General features: G+C 38.0%; 1 protein-coding gene across 1 annotated transcript in view; it reads right to left on the bottom strand.

The window, feature by feature from the left end:
- Window positions 1-1,374: 1,374 nt before the first annotated feature.
- The window catches only part of NLRP14 (NLR family pyrin domain containing 14), a 34,529-nt gene continuing 13,581 nt past the window's right edge, over window positions 1,375-22,322 (bottom strand). Inside the window, exons 6-11 of the mRNA XM_068989398.1 lie at window positions 15,389-15,559; window positions 14,814-14,984; window positions 12,318-12,488; window positions 10,109-10,279; window positions 2,220-2,390; window positions 1,375-1,510 (exon numbers count right to left, since the gene is read on the bottom strand). Of these exons, the coding sequence (XP_068845499.1) occupies window positions 1,375-1,510; window positions 2,220-2,390; window positions 10,109-10,279; window positions 12,318-12,488; window positions 14,814-14,984; window positions 15,389-15,559 (991 nt within the window). The remainder of the gene's footprint in view (window positions 1,511-2,219; window positions 2,391-10,108; window positions 10,280-12,317; window positions 12,489-14,813; window positions 14,985-15,388; window positions 15,560-22,322) is intronic.

Here is a 22,322-nt window from a genome sequence, read left to right on the forward strand (position 1 = left end):
ATCAGCTCCAGGAACATTACTTGTAAATTCTCACCCAATTGCCTTCTGCCCCCTTCTACCTGCCATGGTTCACTCTTGTCTCCAGCCTTGCTATGCTGACTTGGGAGCTATTATACCAGCAAAGAGACAGACAGAAAGAAAAAGGATAAGAGTTTGTGGTAGACTACAGAAGGCCACAAATTCTCTAACACTATTCCCATCAACCAGTGACTTCCCTTGAATCTAGACTGGCTTGGACTGTTTAGATCAATGGAGTAAGACAGAATTGGCTTTATGCCAGTTCTGGGCCTACCTTTTAAGAGAACTGGCAACTTCCCCTTAACTTCGTCAAAGCCCAAACCTCCATTCATTACTGCATCCCTGCTAGAGAGGCCCTAAGACTGGAGGGAAGAGGGGCCCAGCCTAACCCAGCCTGCCATCCTCTGCAAGTCACCAGGCATGTGACAGAAGTCCTCTTTAGTCTTATAGAGCAGAGCAATATGACTGTCAATTAAATATCACCACAAGACTCCAGGTGATGTCATGTGGAGCATAAGAAGTGCTTAACTGAGCCCTTTCTGGATTCTAATTCATCCAGTCATGAGATATAACAAAGTGGTTATTGTTTTAACCCACTATGTTTTTGGATGGTTTGTTATTTGGCAATAAATTGCATGACAAGACATTCTCCCACTGAAAATTTTAGTATACCATGTTTCTGCCAAAGAAAGGAATCTGTTTTTAGCTCTAGAAACTCCTATAATCTTTATATCTTCATTTATCTTCACAGTGAAAAGGCAACTCCCATTTCTATTGAGACTTGTGATTCTTAAAGAGTAATGTACCAAAGAATTGCCTGGGAAGTTATTAAACATGCCAGTGTCTGGGAACCTCACCCAGTAATCTAATTCAATAAATCTGGTATGGAGCTTAGAAATCTGCATTTTAAGAAAACACCAAGTGGTTTTGCCCCGACTGGTCCCAAGAACACACAGCGGAGCATTCAGTAAAATGTGCCACAGATGGTGAGGCTGTGAAGAGAGGCACGGCAGCAGGAATGGAGGGAAAGGGAAATAGGGGGCTTTAACATAATCCTCCCTGGCCCATTCTCCAGTCTCATTTCCAGGCTTCTTACATCTGAATCCTTAAACTTTGTATTCAACTCAAACCATGTTATATTTTCCACAGAGCTTTATGTTTTCCATTTTATTATAGCCTCTTAACTCCCATGTGAAGTAGAACAGACATTTTACAGAGAAGTGACTAACCCATATCTGACAGACATCACATGCTATATGTCTGGGCACGGAGTACCTAAAGCTAAGAGCCTGCCACCCCACCTTGTCACTCTGAGGCCTTAATTTTACTTCGTTGAAGGACATCAGGTTCTTCAAATCAGAAACACCGCCACCAGGAACCATCTTCTTCCTCATGATCATTACAGTCCTGCTTAACAGCTAGGCGTAGATTGCTACTCCCCACAGCTTCCAGCAGCTTCTGGGTTTCCTCATCAAGTGCCTCTTTGCACAACCTGAGAAGACAAGGGAACACCTCTTCTTGCCACAAAAACACCTCTCAATTCTCCCATAGCCCTTCACTTTCTCTGGGGAATTTATTTCAAGGAAAGAAAAAAACCTGTTAATAGACAGAGAATATTAACATGGCTGGGCAGCAGGTAGGGAGAAAGAGATACACTGAGAGACATAGCAGTTGAAGGAAAATAGAGTACAGAAGATAAAGGGAAAAGAGATTAAGATTTTTTAAGGATCCGTCAAGAGACTTTTCCTATTCAAGCAAATAGCTCTATTCATGATTATGAAAACAGCCAACGATACACTGTTTATTATGTGCTAGTCACTGTTCTAAACATTGCCTGTATGGACTCAGGTGATCCATGCTCACAGTAAACCTATAAGTAAATATTGTCATTTCATCAATTTTAAAGACAAAGGAAACCAAAACACAGAGAATGTGGGGACTAGTACAAGTTCAAATATCTAGTAAGTGGCAGGGCCAGAGTTCAAACTCAGAGAGTCGGGCTCTAGAGTTCTCGGCTCTTAACTACTATGCTACATTGCACCTCTTGAAACTCACTCTTCTATGTGAGAAAAACAAATAAGGGCCTGGAAAATACCCAAGGATTCACAATCAGGTTGATGCTGAGGCTTGCCATTAATGAATGGCTCCCCAAATGCCTCATTCCAGGAAACTTCTCCCCTGAGAAGCCAATGAAGACTTACCCTAGAACCTGTAGTTTACATTCAGTAGACCTCAAGACTTCACTTAACTTCATAATTTCTTCATGCTCTAAGGTATTCAGGGTCAGGCTTATTTTTATCAGGCCTTGGTTGCTGCTAAGAGTAGAAGAGAGATCCTGACAACAGAGAGAAGTCAAACCACAGTGTTCCAACCTGCAGGGAAGAGAGACTAAAGATAAATGAACTTTATCTCATGATAGAGAGCATGCACACAAGCGATCTGTGATCTGCGAGTGTAGGGTAACTCCAGAAGCTCAAAAAATGAGCACAAATAGGGTAAAATCAAGGTATATAATATCATTATTTCTAGATGTTTGGGGGTTGAATATATCCCTTCCTTAATCATGAATTACAGGTTCATAATTATGGTCCAGGAATAAATAAAATGTGGAAGCACACCAAGGAAAACTGAAGCAACTGAATCCTTAGAATTAAAAACACAGCAACATAAGTAGATTTTAGAAATATGATATTGAGTATTAAAAGTCCAAGTATACAACACAGGGAAACAAACTAAATGTCCGTGGACAGAGGAATGAATAAAGAAGATGTGGTACATGTATACAATGGAATATTGTTCAGCCATAACAGGAATGAAATAATGCCATTTGCAACAATACGGATGGACCTAGAGATTATCATACTGTGAAGTCAGATAAACACCATAAGATATCACTTATAAATGGAATCTAAAATATGATACAAATGAACTTATCTATAAAACAGACTCCGGACATAGAGAACAATCTTGTGGTTGCCAAGGAGGAGTGGAGGTGAGGAAGGGTTGGATTTGGAATTTGGGACTAGCAGATGCAAACTATTATATATAGAATGGACAAACAAGGACCTACTGTATAGCACAGAAAACTATATATTCAATATCCTGTGATAAACCACAATGAAAAAGAATTTTCTTAATATTTTTTAAAATGCCACATGTTAAAGAAATTATGGAGAGTGGGTAAGGTAAATAAATGGCACCATGCCAGTTATGCAAAAAAAATGTATACACCTAAAAACACCAGAGAAGCCCCCAAAGCAACATTACATCTTCTATAAGGTAATACAATTCTATGGCATATTTCAAAAAAACTAGGCAAACTGCCTATAAATGGAAAGGAGACATAGTTAATGGAGATAAATTAACCAACTAATCAACCAACCAGGGCCCTTGCATAAAACAAGGATAACAAAATACCACGAACTGGATCAATGGAACAAAATAGAGAACCCAGAAATAAATCCACACACCTAGAGTCAATTAATCTTCAACAAAGGAGGCAAAAATATAAAATAGGGGGAAAAAAAGGGTCTCGTCAGCAAGTGATGCTGGGAGGTTGGACAGCTGCATGTAAATCAATGAGATTAGAACACGCCCTCACACTGTACTCAAAGATAAACTTCAAATGGCTTAAAGACTTAAATCTAAGACAAGACACCATAAAATTCCTAGAAGAGATCACAGGCAAGATATTCTTTGACATAAATTGTACCAATGTTTTTTTGGTCAACCTCTTCAGTCAATAGAAATAAAAATAAACAAATGGAACTTAATCAAACTTACAAGGTCTTAACAGCAAAGGAAACTATAGATAGATAGATAGAGATGTATGTATGTATATGTGTATATATATATGTATGTACATATATAAAGACAAGCTACAGAATGGGAGAATATATTTGCAAATGATGTGACCAACAAGGACTTAATTTCCAAAATATACGGACCGCTCATACAACTCAATAACAACAAGACAACCCAGTCAAAAAATGGCAGAAGACCTAAATGGATGTTTCTCCAAAGACATACAGATGGCCAATAGGCACCTGAAAAGATACTCAACATGGCTAATTGTTAGGGAAATGCAAATCAAAACTACAATGAGGTACCACCTGACAACAGAAGAATGGCCATCATTTAAAACTCTACAAATAATAGATGCTGGAGAGTGTGAAGAAAAGAGAGCCCTCTTACATTGTTGGTGGGAATGTAAATTGGTACAGCCACTATGGAAAAGAGTAGAGAAGTTCCTCAGAAAACTAAAAATAGAATTACCATATGATCCAGTAATCCTGTTCCCATGCATATATACAGAGAAAATTATAATTTGAAAAGATACATGCACCCCTATATTCATAATAGCGCTTTTTACAATAGTCAAGACATGGACGTAACCTAGATGTCCATCAACAGATGAATGGATAAAGAAGAGGTGGTGGGGTAACAGTCCCAATAATTATGACACAAGGTACATAAATATCACACAAAACAAACCTTATGGTAAAAGCATATAAGACATAAGACATAAAAGCATTATAAGAATAAAAGCATTAAGAGACATAAAACACTATCAAGAATTCATCAGGAAATAATCATTCTAAATTTGTGGTCACTAATAGAAGTCTCAAATATAGAAAATAAAAAGTAACAGAACTACAAAGTGAAATACACAGATCTGTAACTATAGCAGAGATTTTAACATATTTTTCACAACAATAGAATTATCTGGAAAAAATCATTAAAAATACCAGATGATTTAAACAACAGAACTAACAATCTTAACCGATACAAAATACTGCAACCCACAACTCTTCATAATCTTTCCAAGTGCACTATGGAACACACATTAAAAGCTGACTATATAAGGGCCATGAAACAAGTGTCAACAACTTTTTAAACATTGAAATCATGTACAGTATATTCTCAGACTACAGTGCCAGAGGTTAAATATAAGAAGATAATAAGAAACCCTTATGTTTGAAAATGAAGTAGTACACTTTAAAATAATCCATATGTTGAAGAAAAAAATCATGTTAAATATTTTAAACTCAAAGTAACAAAAATAACACATATAATATCAAAATTTGTAGGATGAACTTAATGACTTAATGAAGTCTATTGGAAAAGAAGGAAATATTTATGAGATAAACATCCAACTCAAGAATTTAGGAAAAATAATGGCAAAATTAACAAAAATAGAGAAATATAGTAATTAATGAAACATGGCTATCTAAACACTAGATATGACTTAGAAATTAAGCAGATAATAACAGACACTTGCCAGTAAGTTTTAAGTTTCAGATGAAATGGCTAACATCACTTGCCAGAAGTTCACCAGAAATTTCTGCCAAGTTCAAGGAAGAAATAATTCCAGTTCTACACAGTCTTATGCTAAAATCACACTTGATTGGCTAGAATTTTAAAAATTAAGTCTGACAAAATTGTCAAGAATAGAGTAACAAGAACTCTTACACACTGCCAGTGGTAGCATAATGGGTGTAATCCTTGGAGATATTCCCAATAATAATTCCACTCCTAATTATTTACTGTAGATAAATGTGTACACACCTGTCTTACAATCCATGTATTAAAATGGGCTTCCTAGGTGGTGCTAGTGGTAAAGAAAGTGAAACTGAAAGTTGCTCAGTCATGTCCGACTCTTTGCTACCCCATGGACTGTAGCCCACCAGGGTCCTCTGTCCATGGAATTCTCCAGGCCAGAATACTGGAGTGGGTAGCTTTTGAACGCTTCTGGCAATGCAGGAGACCCAAATTAGATCCCTAGGTCAGGAAGATCCTATGGAGAAGGAAATGGCAACCCATTCCAGTATTCTTGCCTGGAGAATCCCATGGACAGAGGACCCTGGTGGGCTACAGTCCATGGGGTCGCAAAGAGTCAGACATTATTTACTGGAGATAAATGTGTAAACACCTGTCTTACAATTCATGTTTTAAAATACTCATAGCAGCACTAATCATTAAAGAAAACAATCCAAAAGTCCACCAGCTAAATAGACTGAGCGACTAAGCCCAGCACAGCACAGAAGAAACCTATAATAAACACAAACCTCAATTAAATAGAGTTGGGAGACCAGAAGGGGGAGCTCTCACACCCTGCAAAGATAGCGTAGCCCAACAAGGACTTCTTTCCTGGCAAGGACTCAGCCAGTGAAAAGCCAGACTCTTGGTTTGCTATAGCCCCTCCAGCTTCATTTTCCTCTCTGTAAACACGTTCTCCTTTCCTTGCCATGTAGAGACTTGCACATGGCTCATCATGGTTGCAGACCCCAAATTACAATTCTCTGCGGATCCTGAATAAATCCATTTTTGCCAGAAAAATATCTGGCAGTGTTTCAGGTTAGCAATAGTTGGTAGTATGGTCATTCATTGGAATCTTTCATAGCAATAAAAATGAGTAAAAACAGCCACATGAAACAACTAGAGGACTCTTACAATCATAACATTAAGCAAAAAACATTAAAGAATACATAAAGTATGATTTCCCTGTATAGAAAGTTCAAAATCAAGCAAAATTCAAATATATTGTTTATGATTACATATATTATATAAATCTATAGCGGAAAACACAAATTACTGCTATAAAAGTCAAGATAATGTTTACTTCTTGAACAGGAGAGAAGTTGTGATTTGGGAGGGATAACTGAGGGGAGTTTAGTTTACTGGGAAAATTCAATATCTGAACCTGACCATGACTGTTACATATTTCCTTTTTAAAAATCATTAGTTTTATTTACTTTTCTGTATATTTTATTTTATAAATAAAATGTTTAAAATATGATTTGGCAGAGCTTAAAAGTAACAGAAGAAAAAAATTATAGAATGAAGGCCACATTAAAAGAAGTCACAACTGCTAAAAATACACTTAGGAATATGTAGCATGAGTTAGAAAGATCCAGCAAAAGAAGAGTGAGTTTTAAAAGATTAAAGAATATAGATAAAGAATTATCCATAATTACAGAAAAACGAAAGAGATCCAACATAAGCATAATTAGTAATTCTGAAAAAAAAATTAAGTCAAATAGATAAGCAGAAACTAAAGATAGGAAAGCCTACCCCCACAAAAAAAAAAGCACAATCTACATACTTAAATGGCACACCATTTCCCCAGAAAAGTATTATTAAAGAAAATTCAACAAAGGCTAAAGGAAAAATTCGGAGGATATATAGTCCCCCTCCTCCATTTTTTTAGAACAGTAAGGATATTAAAGGGGAAGAACCAACTGATTTCAGACTTTTCTACAACCAAATTCAATGCTAGCAGGCAGTGGACTCTTCAGAACTCTTAAGAGGATAACCAAAATATTATGAAGACAACCAAATGTGTTCATTCAGGTTCATCGAAAACTAACATATTTTCAGATATGCAAAAAAATAATATATATATCTCTGGACTGCCCCTCAAAATTAAATAAGAAATATTACTGACTCTACACCCCTCACTAACTCCTGGTCTACATTCCTTAGAGGGGCAGTTTAGTCACCAATTGTGACTATCCCCTGAAAAGCTCATCTCTCTTTGGCTACCTCCTGGGTAATGATTAGGATGAAAGGGATGGCAGCTTCTATAAAAAACTATTTTGAAGTTTCAGGATTGTATTCGGGTCATTCTCAGGCATGATGCTTTTCTCTCCCTAAAAGCAACTCCAGGTGACCCTGACTGGTACACCCTCCAGGTGGCAGGTCAGCCAAAAAAGGACTTTGGAATTCAAACTTAATTCAGATCAGATACCTGGATTCTCTTTTGGACTGACATAGCTCGTGAAAATAACAATCGTTTGGTTGAGTACAATGCTGGACAACTCCCCAACAAGCCAAGATGTGGGATACAACGGGTTTCTATAAATACTGTAAAATTGCTTTTGTCCCTCTCCTGCCTTATCCCTCTGGACTGTAGGCCGGGTGCTGGTGGGGGATGACTAGAGAGAAAGTGAAGTTTAGACACTGGGATGGGACACAGCGAGTTCCTGACTGGGAGGAAGGCTAACAGCACTAATACCTGGAGAAAGAACACCTTAGAACCTGAGAGGTTCAGCGAGTGGGAAGAACCACCATGGTTCTCCTTGTCACCCTGGATCCAACACTGCCACCTGACAAATAATTACGTGGTTTGCTTGAGTCAAGCAGCAGCTGGCACCTGGACCCACTGCCCAGTTGTCATGCCTGTCTACATGCTATGAATACAGAAAATCTCACATGGACATGGCAGGTCCTCAACTATTCTGTTATGCCTGTGGCTGTCAAAGGCAGACCCCAAATGTAAGATCCCTTTCACAGGGCAACTGGTATGAACTTGTTTCAATCTGTGGATGCAAATTCACTAAGATTCTCTTAATGCTGGAACAGCCTGGATTATGCCACATATGGCAAACAAAGCAGCTGTAACTCCTCAGCGGCACTGCCTGCCCGATACAACCAAAGCAAGGCAATGGTGACCCAAATCAAATATAACAACAAACCCCACATTGGAGCCACCTGTGCACCTTCAGGTTATATGTTTGCATGTGGGAAAGTGTAGACCACTGAATGGCTCTTTAATGGTGAAAGCATTGCTTCTGGCCCATCTTTTGCCTCCTTTCCTTATTGCTAATGAGACCAGGAGCAGCAGGTCGTTCTAAATTCCCTTTCTTGAATTATAATCAAAAATTGGACACATTGTTCCTTTTATTGTTACTCAGCTGGCAAAGCCCAGGGCCCTGGGGCATGTTTTAAATCAATACTGCAAATTGGCCTCATCCTGTGCTTGGAGTCCTGTTGATAGTGACCTTAATTAAATGGCATAGAGACAAACTGAACAAATTTGGTCCCAGCCTTTGTTGGTCTGACTAAATCAGAGTGGCCAGTGGAGTGGCATATCCGTGCGAAAGTTCACCAGAAGCCAAGACTTCTGCAGAAAACTTTTTCTGTTGTGTAGAAAAATTGGTGGAAATTGTTGGGAGACATTCTTCTATGGCTATGTCACTCTCCTACATGTTTTACTGACAAAAATGCAAGGTCCTGACAACACTACCTGATCGTTTCCTGGGATGTGTGTGCAGTGAGCAGCCTTGAGGGATAAAGAAATGTCTCCCTCCAGGACAAAGGGCAGGCTTGCTCACTGCTTACTATGAAATGATGGGTCCCCCAAACTCAACGTTCGTCTCCTGGAATGCAACAACTGCCTGTGCAGGCATCCATCTGAGTCCTACACATCGACCCTGTGGGATCTGCGACACAAGGGAAACTGCCAGCAAACATGCCCAATGCTTATGTGGCTATCCTCTGAGTAATCAAGTCCTCTGTCTCTGATAGGACCCCACTCTCCTGGCAGGATGCATTAAACAGTAACTGGCTAAAACAGGCAGAATAAAATTAAAAGTCAGACCCAAAAGTAATATCATAATTATTGTGAAATATATATGTATATATAATTTATATGTATTTGTGTGTGTGTGTGTGTGTGTATTTGTAAATTGTCAATGGAAACATAGAAAAAGCAACACTTTCTTAGAAGAGCCAGGAAGATATATCATAGTGTCTAGGCTTTCCACATGTAGAGCAAATTTCTTGACCCAGAGGTCAATAATTTATGCTGTGTAAGTAAAAATGTACTAGCCAATACGAATCCGTTCAAGATTTAGAGAAAATAAAAATTTAAACATTATTCAACATAAAAAGTACTCAGAACATAGGATTAGATTTTGTTAGATTACAAGCTCCTTGAGACCACAGACAGCATTTTTCCAGGTAGAAAATGATTAGTAAAACCTTTGATTTACTAAGAAAAATTAATTCAAGGACAGATGGAATATCTGAGGAATAACAGAACATAGAAGACCTAAATTAAGCACTATTTACTTAATATATACCATGTCCAAAGCACTAAGGGGGACACAAAGTAATGTGAAGTGTGGCTTCTATGCTAAGAACATGTAATACACCGATTTATATATATGAAATTCAGATTTTCATTTTTGAGAATAATTTACCTTCTAGCCCCATTAATTTTTCACCCATTCTGCATATACTAAATTTCTTCTAGGTATACAAGCCATCAAATAGGTATCATTTTCCTAAGGAAAACCGAACTCACCCAAGCCTCTGAATATTGCAGTTTGGATGTCTCAAAGCCTCAAACAGAAATTTCACTCCATCATCCTGCAAGTCATTGTTCCCGAGGTCCAGGCTCTGCAAGTTTGGGTTGTTCAAAATAGCAGAAGCCAGATCCAGGCAACATGCACTAGTGAGAACACAGCCCATCAATCTGTGAGAAATAAAAAAGAGAAGTGAGATTTTCAGTTGTGAGGCTTTATTAGTTTATTCCTGGAAGGAACGCCCAGGTGAGCCTTTTTTTCCCTAAGCCTTTTCTATCTATAACCTAGGATGCACACAGGAAGGCCTAATGTTAAACCACTAAAAACAGATGGGATTGCTTAATAAGCAAGAAAAAACCAACAGGTAAAACTGCTTTCTCCCACAAATAGGTAAGCTTTCTAGTAAGCTTCCCAAGTCAAGGGTATAAACACTTATTTCTACCTCTGCCAAAAAAAAAAAAGGATCAGATATAATTTTCCTGAGGAATCCACAGATCTCTATGCCTTCGGTTCCTAATATATTTTTGAAATTAAACTGCAGTTAAGGAATCTAAAAGTACTGTTTCCAAAGAAGAAAGAAGCAAGCTACATACAAAAAGGTATTTCCTTCAAGTCCTTTGTAGGACATTCAAGAGCATTCACGATCTGGCCTTTCTTTCTCTTTCCGTATTTTGTCCCCACCCTATTTTCCAACCATACACATCCATTTACCCTACCCCAAATATATCACATCTACCTGCATTCCCCATCTTTTCTCTCTGCCTACAGTATCTGCACATAACAAAATCCTCTTTATCTTTCAAGCCTAAATTAAATACGTTTCCTCTGTTTCATTCCTCGCTCCTTGGGACTTTTGCCACATCCTTATAACAGCATATGGAATCTATTATAATTGGCTTTATATTTATTTCCCTGCTGTCAGCACTTTGTAAGTTACCTTAGGACAAGTGCGTAACCTTAGAGATAGCCGTTAGTTCCCTGAGCATCTAGTTCACATCTGATGTAAAGATTGCTTGAGAGAATAGGCATGCCTGCAGAGACTTTGAAAGTGGCTAAGAAGGCACAAATTTGTCTATGTGTTTACAGCAATGCTTAGGAGAAAATGCAGGCTAAGCAAACAACTTGTGTGCATAGGCCACATAGAAATTATATCTCTGTAGCTGAAATGAAGGCACTGGATTTAATGATAAACTCCATGAAGTAAATTTCTGTTTTCCAGGTGAATAATAATAAAAGAAACCAGAAAATCACATCGTAACCCATATCATATACATTTTCTCAGAGGAAGTACAGGTACTTATTGAATCCAAGAGTTCAATCACCTCAGGGTTTATAGAAATGACAATCAACTATTAAACTCATTTGAAAATTTGGTTATCGTAAGTCAATCCAATCTGGCCAAACACTTCTAGGTATCCCATCGATCTTCAGTTTCTAGGAAAACAGTGTTGGGCTTAGACCCTTAATGACTCACCCAGGCTATTAGTCGCATGGGAGGCCCTAGTGGGAAAGTGAGATTTCTAAGTGACATCTCTTATCTTGCTTCACTTGAGCCACAATATTTACCTAATGAAATACTATGTACTATGTAGCCATTAAAATAAATAATTATATGTAAGTATTTAAATGAAATACTACATTTATCTGAAATACGATCACGTAAAAAGGAAACCTTAAAGTCATGTAATCACAACTATACATACACATATATGCAAATGTTTGTGTACCTACTCCTAGAGTAAGACAGACTAATGGAATTAAAAATGATTGCTGCTTAAGAATGACTGGATTCTTGGATATTCTTAAAAACTTCATTCCCAGTTTCTTTCAAAGTTGACCTAAGTATAAACTCGAGTTTAAGAAAGAAAAACTAGTAAAGCACAATTCAGCTTCCTGGATTTAGGTAGAAGACACACAACAGACTCCCTGAAGCACAACCGCGGCAAAAATGAAATGGCTACATACAGTTCAACCTGAGGTCTCTGACCCTCCTTAACCGAGGGAATGAGGGAAGTTGACTGTGATTACTGTAGTAATTGTTTAACAAAAATCTGATGAATAGACTCCTCCAGCTTTTCTCATGCAGAATGAGAGAGAATTAGTGTGTATTCCTCTCTGACAGAATCTCTGCTCTCAGAATTCTTTTCCCATCTCCCCTGCCCTCCCAGTACTTAAAGCTACACAAAAATAAGGTCACAGAGCACCTACTCCAGGTCTTGAAGACTGCAACTTGGATGCCGAAAGGCATCACACAGAAGCTTTACTCCATCGTCTTGTAGGCAGTTTGACCCCAGATCCAGATGCTTCAGGCTCTTGTTGTGCAGGAGAGAGGCTGAGAGAGATTCACTGCTGAGTGACGTGAAATGGCAGCGCCTCAGCCTGTGGGTGGACAATGTGAGGAGAGATGGAATCACTGCTCTGCTACTTAGATTTGTATATCTTTGAAGAGGTTTCTAAGCCCCTATCTTCTTGCCAACCCTCCATCTATCTCAGATCAAATACTCTCCTTCCTCATTGCCTCTTTGGCTGTCTCACTTAGGTTTGTGCCAAATTTGGCTTCAAACTGGATTCTTGTTCTTCAGAATTTTTCTTCCTAAAAAGAACATGCTAGCCTCCCTACATTGTACGAAAATATAGTATCCTGTTACAGAAGCAGCTCTGTGGAGCAGAGGAGCAGGCCAATGGAGTAGAATGGGCGGAATCATAATTAAATGAGGACTTTCCGTACATATTAAATGCAGCATTTCCAATCAGAACGGAAAAGATACATTATGCCATAAATGATTTAGGGTTAATGTCCTTTCTGTAGGGGACATTTAATGTCCCCTAATATGTAGGGCAAGGTAAATTTAAATCTTATGACAAAATTAATTTGGAATAAGTGTTAAAAATTAAGCCATGGTGGCTCAAATGGTAAAGAATCCGCCTGCAATGTGGAAGACCTGTGTTCGATCCTTGGGTTGGGAAGATCCACCGGAGAAGAGAATGGCTACCCAATCCAGCGTTCTGGCCTGGAGAATTCCATGGACAGAGGAGCCTGGCAGGCTGACTTTCACAAGCCATAATGAATATGAAAAAGATGACAGAAGTGGGCTTTTTTAAAATATATTAAACAATTCTATTAAGTCATGAAGGGGAAGATAATTCAACTTCACGAAAGTTTTAAACTTCTATATTCTAAAAATAACCATAAAGAAAGTTAGAAATACAACAGGTATGTTATTTATAATATATAAAAATAATAGTGATAATGTATATGTGACATTAATAACCATAATAGATATAACAAAAAAAAATCAGGGGAAAGCTAAGCCTAGTAAGAGGAAATTTCTAGAATAGTAGAAACCAAAAAATTTGAAAAGATGTTCAACACAAATAATTTTTAAAGTTATTTTCAACTAATTAATATTGATAAAGAATCTTGTATAGGTTGGTGCAAAAGTAATTGCGGGTTTTGCATTGTTGTAATTTGCCATTTGATATTGGAATACATTCTTAAATAAATGTGATTATGTTATACATCTTTTTAGTGCACCTTTCTTACTTTATGGTTTTTTTTGCTAATGACTTATTAATTGCTGGTTATTTTATATTTATTTTAGACTATGGAATTGATGTTAGTCAAAAAGCAAATTCGAGCAATTTTATTATTTAAGTTCAAAATGGATCATAAAGCAACAGAGACAACTCACAACATCAACAACACATTTGGCCCAGGAACTGCTAATGAATGTACAGTGCAGTGGTGGTTCAAGAAGTTTGTGCAAAGGCGACACGAGCCTTGAAGATGAGGAGCATAGTGGCTGGCAATCATCGAAACTGATCCTCTTACAACTACATGAGAAGTTGCCCAATGTTGACCATTCTATGGTCATTCAGCATTTGAAGCAAATTGGAAAGGTGAAAAAGCTCAAAAAGTGGGTGCCTGTGAGCTGACCAAAAATCAAACAAAATCATTGTTTTGAAGTGTTGTCTTCTCTCATCCTATGCAGCAACATAAACTCACATACTTCTCACGTTACCTAACAGCAATGAACAGTACTGTCACATCATAACTCAGCCATACCATGGAATACTGTCTTTGTTTAATGGTAGTGATACATATTTAACTGTTTGGAGCCCAGAATATAGAGTTGGATGGGTGGACTTTAATTCTAAATACATCATTTTCTTGTAAGCATTATGCAAGTTGCATAACCTTTCTAAGCCTCACAATCCTCACCTATTCAGGGAGGCACTTAGAACTCAGGTGACCAATTTGACACCAATGGGTACTTCTCTGCAGGTTAAATTTTGCACAGGGCCCAGCAGAGAGTAGGGTCACAATATATGGCAATTATTAATATCATCACCCTCATCATCTTCATCATTGTAGACAACAGGGAAAAAGCAAGGGACATAATATGTCCAAAATATTTTCCTAGTTTAAATATATTTCAAAATGTTATTACATGGGAATGATGAAAACTAGCAGGCACTAGGACTTCCCTAGTGGTCCAGTGGCTACAACTCTGCACTCCCAACACAGGGAGCCTGGGTTTGATCCCTGGTCAGAGAACTAGATCCCACAAGCTGCAACTAAGAGTTCACACGCTGCAATGAGGATAGAAGATCCCGAATGCCACAACTAAGACCCAGCATGGCCAAGTAAATAACAATAAATATATATATATATATATATTGTAAAAACTAGTAGACACTTACACTAGGCTCTGTAGAATGCACTGTGGATGTTTCAAGGCCTCGCTCATAAGCTTTACTCCACCATCTCCCAAGATGTTGTCCGCCAAGCATAAGTGTGTCAGCCTTTTGTTGCTGATGAGAACCAAAGACAGATCCTCACAACACGCTACTGTGAGGCCACAGCTTTCTAAGCTGAAGCAGAAACACAGATGAAGAGGGGTCAGTCAAGTCCCAAAGTGCATGCTTCTCTCCCCTTTCAGAGGGAAGTTAGCTGGTACTAACAACCTCTACATCTCTACTACAGAAGCAACCTCATCAAACCTACTTAAATCATGAATTCCATTGCAGCCATGGACAAGGTATGGTGAAACAAAATACAAGAGGACAGAGAAGAAGGCTGGAAAAGAATGAAAATAAGACATCTGTCATAAACAAAAGAAATGTCTAAAAGTCAAGTGAAAGGGGGAAGGAGGTAGAAGGAGGAGGTCATCCAAGACTGACAAATGAGCCAATGAATATCAAGACCCACTCAGTTCATAAGTAAAAAAAAAAACTGAACAAAATGTTTCTCTAGAAAACAGTACAGAAAGACTCACGACAGTTTCTCCAGGTTGCACTTTGGATGCATTAAGCCCTCGCACAACAGCTTCACTCCATCATCCAATAGATTATTAGTTGACAGATTCAGAGACAACAGGCTCTGGCTTCTCACAAGAGCCTTAGAGATATTCAGACAACAAACTGTAGTTACGTCGCAGGATTCCAAGCTGGAAAACGATACAGAAAAATAGAAATGACCACTCCTCAGAAAAGAATTATAACCCCAACTCACTCAGCCACAGAGTGTGGTTTCCCGGTCTTTGGGACCTGTTCTGAAACCCAGCTTCCCTACACAGAATGAGGGTGATTTACCTAAAGCACAGGGCTCTGACAGACAGGAAGGGGAGGGGAGGAAGCTTGTCTCTTCCATCCCTACCTCCCCAATTCCCTACAAAATATGTATGAAAGCATTCAAAAAAGTATTTTCAAATAATAAGCTGTTTTTTTTTTAATCTGGGAGGAATTTAACAACAACATGAAGAAGGTAGACAGAAGGATGGCTGTATCCTTGCACACTTTGACTTCTGAAACAGAACTGAGATGGGCAGGAAACCAGGGGTGAAAGCTGAACCAACCATAAACTACTGTCAAGATTTCATTTATTCATGGCAGCCAATCTGTGTTTTCTGAGTAACTCTGTCCCTAACAGTGAAAATAAGAAGTAAATTAGAAATAAAATGAAGTATTTCTTAAAAGAGGAAGGGAAACAACAAGAAAATTAAAGTGCATGTAGAGCACTTATTTTTAGAGACTCGTATTTACACACAACTTGGGCTTTAAACATGGCTGAGAGTAATATCAGCTATTTGTAAGCAGCGTCAGGCAGTAGCATTCCTGGAACTTGGGCTTGTTCTACTTATTCCCTTTAATCAGGGACTTATCAACTTGAGTCCCTTGAGAATTGGTTCTCTACATCAAAATCAGGGTACAGAGAGGTAGGCTGAACAGGAGCAGCTCCCTCCTCGGTCCAGAATTAGTCCTTAGTGGATGACCTGGAACATGACCTAAAGCTGAAAAACCTCAGCTTGTTCTGAAAAGTTGTTATGGACTGAACTGGCCTCCCCAAATTTGTATGTTCCCTGTCCAGGGGCCTCTAAGGAGGTAATTAAGGTTAATGAGGTCATAGGAGTAGACTCCCTAATTCAATAGAACTGGTGTCCTCATAAGAGGAGGAAGAGACACCAGGAGTGAGTACATGCCCAAAAAGGCCATGTGAAGACAAAACAAGAAGGCAGCCGTCTATAAGCAAGGGAGAGAGGCCTCACCAGAAACCAGCTCTGCCAGCATTTGGTCTCGACCTTCCAGCTTCCAGAACTGTAATAAATTTGTGTTTTCTAAGCTTGCCAGTCTGTGCTATTTTGGGTATTTTATTATGGGATCCTGAGTAGATTAATGCAAAAAGATATTGTATCAGCAGCCAACAAGGCAGTTAGGGAAACAAGGGAAATCTTATAAACTATGTATGGATAGAGCTCTTCCAGACAGAAAAGATATTCCAATATTATGGGATGAGTGGATAAAATATTAAGGCTTAACAGAAAAAGATACATTATACTAAGGGACAGAAAATAAGCACAAGTATAAAAAACAAAACTAGGAAACAGAAGAAAATGTTTAGAAAGGCTTCTTTTACATTTTAAATGTATAGGACGATGCAGATTCTGTGAAACAAGAATAGCACATCAGAAGTGAGAATGCTTCACAGGGGTTCAAGCACCCAAAAAAAACAAAAATGAAGGAAAAACAAAAACAACAGAGAACTGAAATCTGTATTTGATACAATAGAGAAAAATCAACATAAATAAATCTAAGAAATTCCCCTAGAAGGAGAGGATAAAGGATTAAGAGGACAAAAGTAATTCTTAGAAAAGTAAGAATTATATAGGAAGAAAGCTACAGCCATTGACTATCAGTTCAGTTCAGTTCAGTCGTTCAGTCGTGTCCGACTCTTTGCGACCCCATGAATCGCAGCACGCCAGGCCTCCCTGTCCATCACCAACTCCCGGAGTCCACTCAGACTCATCTCCATCAAGTCGGTGATGCCATCCATCCATCTCATCCTCTGTTGTCCCCTTTTCTTCCCGCCCCTAATCCCTCCCAGCATCGGGGTCTTTTCCAATGAGTCAGATCTTCGCATGAAGTGGCCAAAGTATTAGAGTTTCAGCTTCAGCTTCAGTCCTTCCAAAGAACACCCAGGACTGATCTCCTTTAGAATGGACTGGTTGGATCTCCTTGCAGTCCAAAGGACTCTCAAGACTATCAGATGCTCTTAGAAAAGAGACACAGAGACAGCACATGCAAGAGAGTAAGCCCTGAAGTCATTTTTAAAAATTCAAAGAAATCATTTCTGACAGGGAAAAAACAAAGGTTTCCAGCAGTTCAAAAGTTCAGTTCAGTTGCTCAGTTGCTCTGTTGTGACTGACTCTTTGCAAACCCCATGGACTAAAGCATGCCAGCCTTGCCTGTCCATCACCAACTCCTGGAGCTAGCTCAAACTCATGTCTATTGAGTCAGTGATGCCATCCAACCATCTGGTCCTCTGTCATCCCCTTCACCTCCTGCCTTCAATCTTTCCTAGCATCAGGGTCGAAAGTAACAAAATGTAAAACTAATTTTAAAAAATTCTGAGAACACTAGTGAGAAAGTCTGGGAAGGTGCAGCTGAAGTGGCAGATTCTTCTCAGACTTCTCTTTAGAAACCTAGATGTTAGAAAGTAATGTAGCTAAGTCAAAGTGTGCAGAACAGAGTGGAGGCCTGAGACCCAGATATGCTGTCATTCATCTATGAAGGCAATCCAAGGATATAAAGAAAGTTGGCAAATGTATCATTCACACACCCTGCATGGAAACGTTAGTTTAAAATTGTACTAGCCAATGGTGCAATGAATCAAAATTAAGATTTTATACAGTGAGAAAGGTGAGTTTAAGAAAACAAAACCAAAAAACTAGCAGTACACACTGATTAAAAATTAAATGTATAGAATTAAGTCTAAATAATTGCTGCAATCATGTGTGTTGCCATGATAGAAAGTTTTAGAAGAGTTCAAAAGGTAGACTATCTAGTCCTTGTAATCCTAGATTAAATGAACATACTGGAAATTATATGACAGAGGTACACTACATGTATTGCTTTACATGGGGTATTTTAAATGCTGTTGAATTTGATCAAGCATACATATGAGGGGGAATCCTGAAGAGTAATAACTAATAATTACCAATTAAAAGCAGGCACTATAACTTGCTGGACATGAAACAAAATGTAGCTCATTTATGAATCAAGAAATAGAAGTGGTACTGAAACGTTAAAAAATGCTTTTGACTGGAGATATAAACAGTACAATGCCCTAGAGTCCCTTTGTTCATAATCTATTTTGCTCTTATCTTTTCCATATTATAAGTTTGAGTTTCTTAATCCCTTTTCTTTATGCCAATTAATAGAATTTCAGCTATGGACCTCCTAATGCTTGATGAATGAAATATCAGCCTCATAAAAAGAAAATGATCCCTCTTTCCCTCGCATCTGCAAAGAAAAGCAGATGGTATCATAAATCAGAAAATATTTTGTAAGAACATTTTTGCTGTGTTTTATTGTTTTATCATAACAAGGGAATCTTATAGGGTACCTGAACCTTACCGATTATTGCTATGTCTTGTGAGAACAACCATTAAGTGCTTTTAAGTCTGTAATTTTGATTGCCCTGTGTAATAATGTCTTTCTTTCAATACTCAAATTGATATTTTGGAATTCCTAAATGTTACAAATATTGAAAGAATTTTGTTAAATCAGAAAAAAGATTTATCAGTACTCTCATCTCACATTATGATAATAAAAATAATTTTTTTCTAGAGTTTAAAGGCTCTGTCTTCTTATTATTAATATGTAATATCAATCACCAGTGACTCAACCAAAAGGGAAGGTGAGAGCTGAGGTTTGTGACTCCATACTTAACTCCTAAATAATGAACCAGCAAAACAGAGAAGATGCACTCACTTACTTTCAGGTCTTGCTGGAGAACCAGTCTCTTAATGTTGCCACTAAAATTAGGCCCTTGGCTGAAAACTTCCAAAGCCCCTTTACGGTAGGCACATTATAATTTTTATTCTTTTGTTGTTCTTATTGATTGCTGTCTGTGGCTCTTATGAGTTGTCATGGGACACTGGTCCATAAAATAGTCCTTAGGCAATGGGACTGAGAGGAAGGAATCTATGCTCCTAGAATAAGTTATCTCAGTTCAAGAGGTGGTCAGGGTAGAATTTTATCTGATGGAAGCTGCTACAGCTTCATTCATGAGTTGAGACCCAGTGGAGTTAAGCTCGCCTGTGCTACAGGATTATGGTAAGAAAACTGCCACTCAAAAGGCATCACCCAAGAAAGCCACCATTCCTCAGTGAGAAGGACCTGCTGTCCTAGAGCATGAACTCTTGGGGAGCTCGGAACAGCTGTCTGAGTGTATTTTTCTTTTCTAAAAATGCATGTTTAATTTGCAGGTTATTTCTTTTTGTTGCTGAGTGTGAGATGAGTTTTCTGATATGAACTACAAATTAAGATAAGCAGAATGGAGTTGTTGCCAAAGCAAAATGGTTGCAGAAGTTGTCTGTTACCCACATAGGGGCTGAATGTACCACAGGTGCCAGGGAAATGATGCTCACAAGAGAAAGGGCCTTTACATTAGTGGGATAGGCTTCATGGGCCTGTTCTAAAGTGAAAGAAAGTGAAGTCGCTCAGTCGTGTCCGACTCTTTGCGACCCTATGGACAGTAGCCTACACCAGCCTCCTCCAAGCATGGGATTTTCTAGGCAAGAGTACTGGAATGAGTTGCCATTTCCTTTTCCAGGGAATCTTCCCAATCCAGGGATTGAACCCAGGTCTCCCACATTGTAGACAGACGCTTTACCGTCTGAGCCACAAGCAAGGTAAATCATGGGATAAGTTAATTTGGTCCAAAATTTGAGACTTAAAATGTCTATGGGACTTCTCCCTAATTTTATGAAAGTGAGAAATAAAAATGCACACATGGTTTTTTAGATCACATAAAGGTTTTCCATTTCTTTAACAATAAATCTAAATTAAAAAACTTAAATATCTTACAGTTCTCATAGATTATGCTAGTATTTAAAAGAATATAAATATAAATCCATGTGTATAACTTAAATGAGTTAAATAAATGACATCTTTATAAAATTATAATTTTCTAAATCTTAGAATCAGATAATATAAACATCATGATATCCGGGTTAAGCTTTGAGATATAAAACTGTTTTGCTAAATTCGTAGTAACAGTGATTATACTATCCTTAATGTCAAATATATTTCCTAAACCTACTCATTGATTTTGGAGGCTCAGAGTAATGTAACATTTTAAGAATTAGTAATGTGTGCTTATCTAAACACATATACAGAAGTTAAACTTCAAAGACAGAAAATAAATTACATTCTTAAAATAATCTGTTACCATTTCTTGTTCATATTACTCAAATTATAGTAGCAAAATCTTACAGTTCCCTTATAGATCAAATAATTCCCCCAAATCAATGAATTGTCTTATGTCCCATATTATTTGCATTTTAAAAGTTAGGGCTTAAATGCTTAAATGATACTTCATTTAAACCTTATTTGGGGTGATTATGAAGCTGTATAAATATACATATGAAGGTTTATTAAAACTGATGAATGAAAGATTTTTGTAAGAGAAGAGAGGATTGGTAGTTCAGTTGTCAAGTCTCTGCCTGCTATATCACCTATGCAGATGGCAGAATTTCTAGTTTCAAAGTGTTTACTCTCACTTTGCCAAAGTCTGTGCATGTTTATCATGACTCATTATGCTTTGAGCTCTTAAGGACTGTAAACAATTGTAATAAACTGCAAGTTCCTCAATCCTGGAAAAGCAAACGTTTCTACTGGACCATATGCACTCTACCTATTAATATTATAAAGTATTCTATTCTACTTAATAATAGAGCCAAGACTGTGGATATTTGACATTCTCAAGTACCTTCTGTTTATAACTGGCAACTAGTCAGTTTCTTCTAGCAACCATTTTAGATGCTCCCTTTCTAGAATGTTAGTCCTCTAACTCAAAACCTTTGAGGATCTAAGGGGTGTTTTGCATTTATACCATTTTAGCATTCCTCAGGTGGCTGTTTGGCAGAACCAATGATTGCTCCCTCACCTTGCTTGTAACCACAACAGCAGAGTATAGGCAAACTGAGACAGGATTCTGGGCACAATTAGGCAGTAAATGCATGTCCAAGATCCCCGCTCCCATGTGTTCAACATGTTTTAAGAGCTACCCTGTTATCACAATGTGGAAGAAGTTATTAAGACAGGGAGACAAGATCTTTCTTCTCTTGTGGGGGAAAACCTTTGATAAATATCAGAGTGAAATATTCACATGAAAATTAGTGATTGTGTGTACCTTTCCAAAATGTTCATTTGCAAGGGCTGATATGAGTCTCTTTACAATTTAAATCATTTTAAAACACTATTTCTAAATTTGCTAAGTCCCTGTAGCAATTGGGGATCATATTTGGTGAAACAGACTGGCAGAGACCCACTAATTCATCAATACTTTCGCTGCCCACATCATCTACATTCAGCAGGGAGAGTAAAACATCAAAATGCAATTCTAAATGTTAATCTCAGCATGATCTATGCCTAAACTAGACAATCGTGGCCACTCAAGCTGTTTCTAATTCTCATAACAGGAGGCCTAAAGCAAACACAGAACTGGAGTTTTTCCTAGGAACATTTCATGATATGAAATGTTTATGAGACTGATTACTCTCCAGTGGCCACCCACGCTGAGAGAACATCCAGTCCTACAGAATATAGTGTTAGACAATATACAAAGCTCTGATGACTTCTGCCTCCAAACATTCTATGCACTGGTGCAACAGCCCTATAACAGTTGACTCGGAGAAATGGTTTCCT

This window comes from Capricornis sumatraensis, chromosome 16, assembly GCF_032405125.1.
Source record: "Capricornis sumatraensis isolate serow.1 chromosome 16, serow.2, whole genome shotgun sequence".
NCBI classification, from domain to species: Eukaryota; Metazoa; Chordata; class Mammalia; order Artiodactyla; family Bovidae; genus Capricornis; species Capricornis sumatraensis.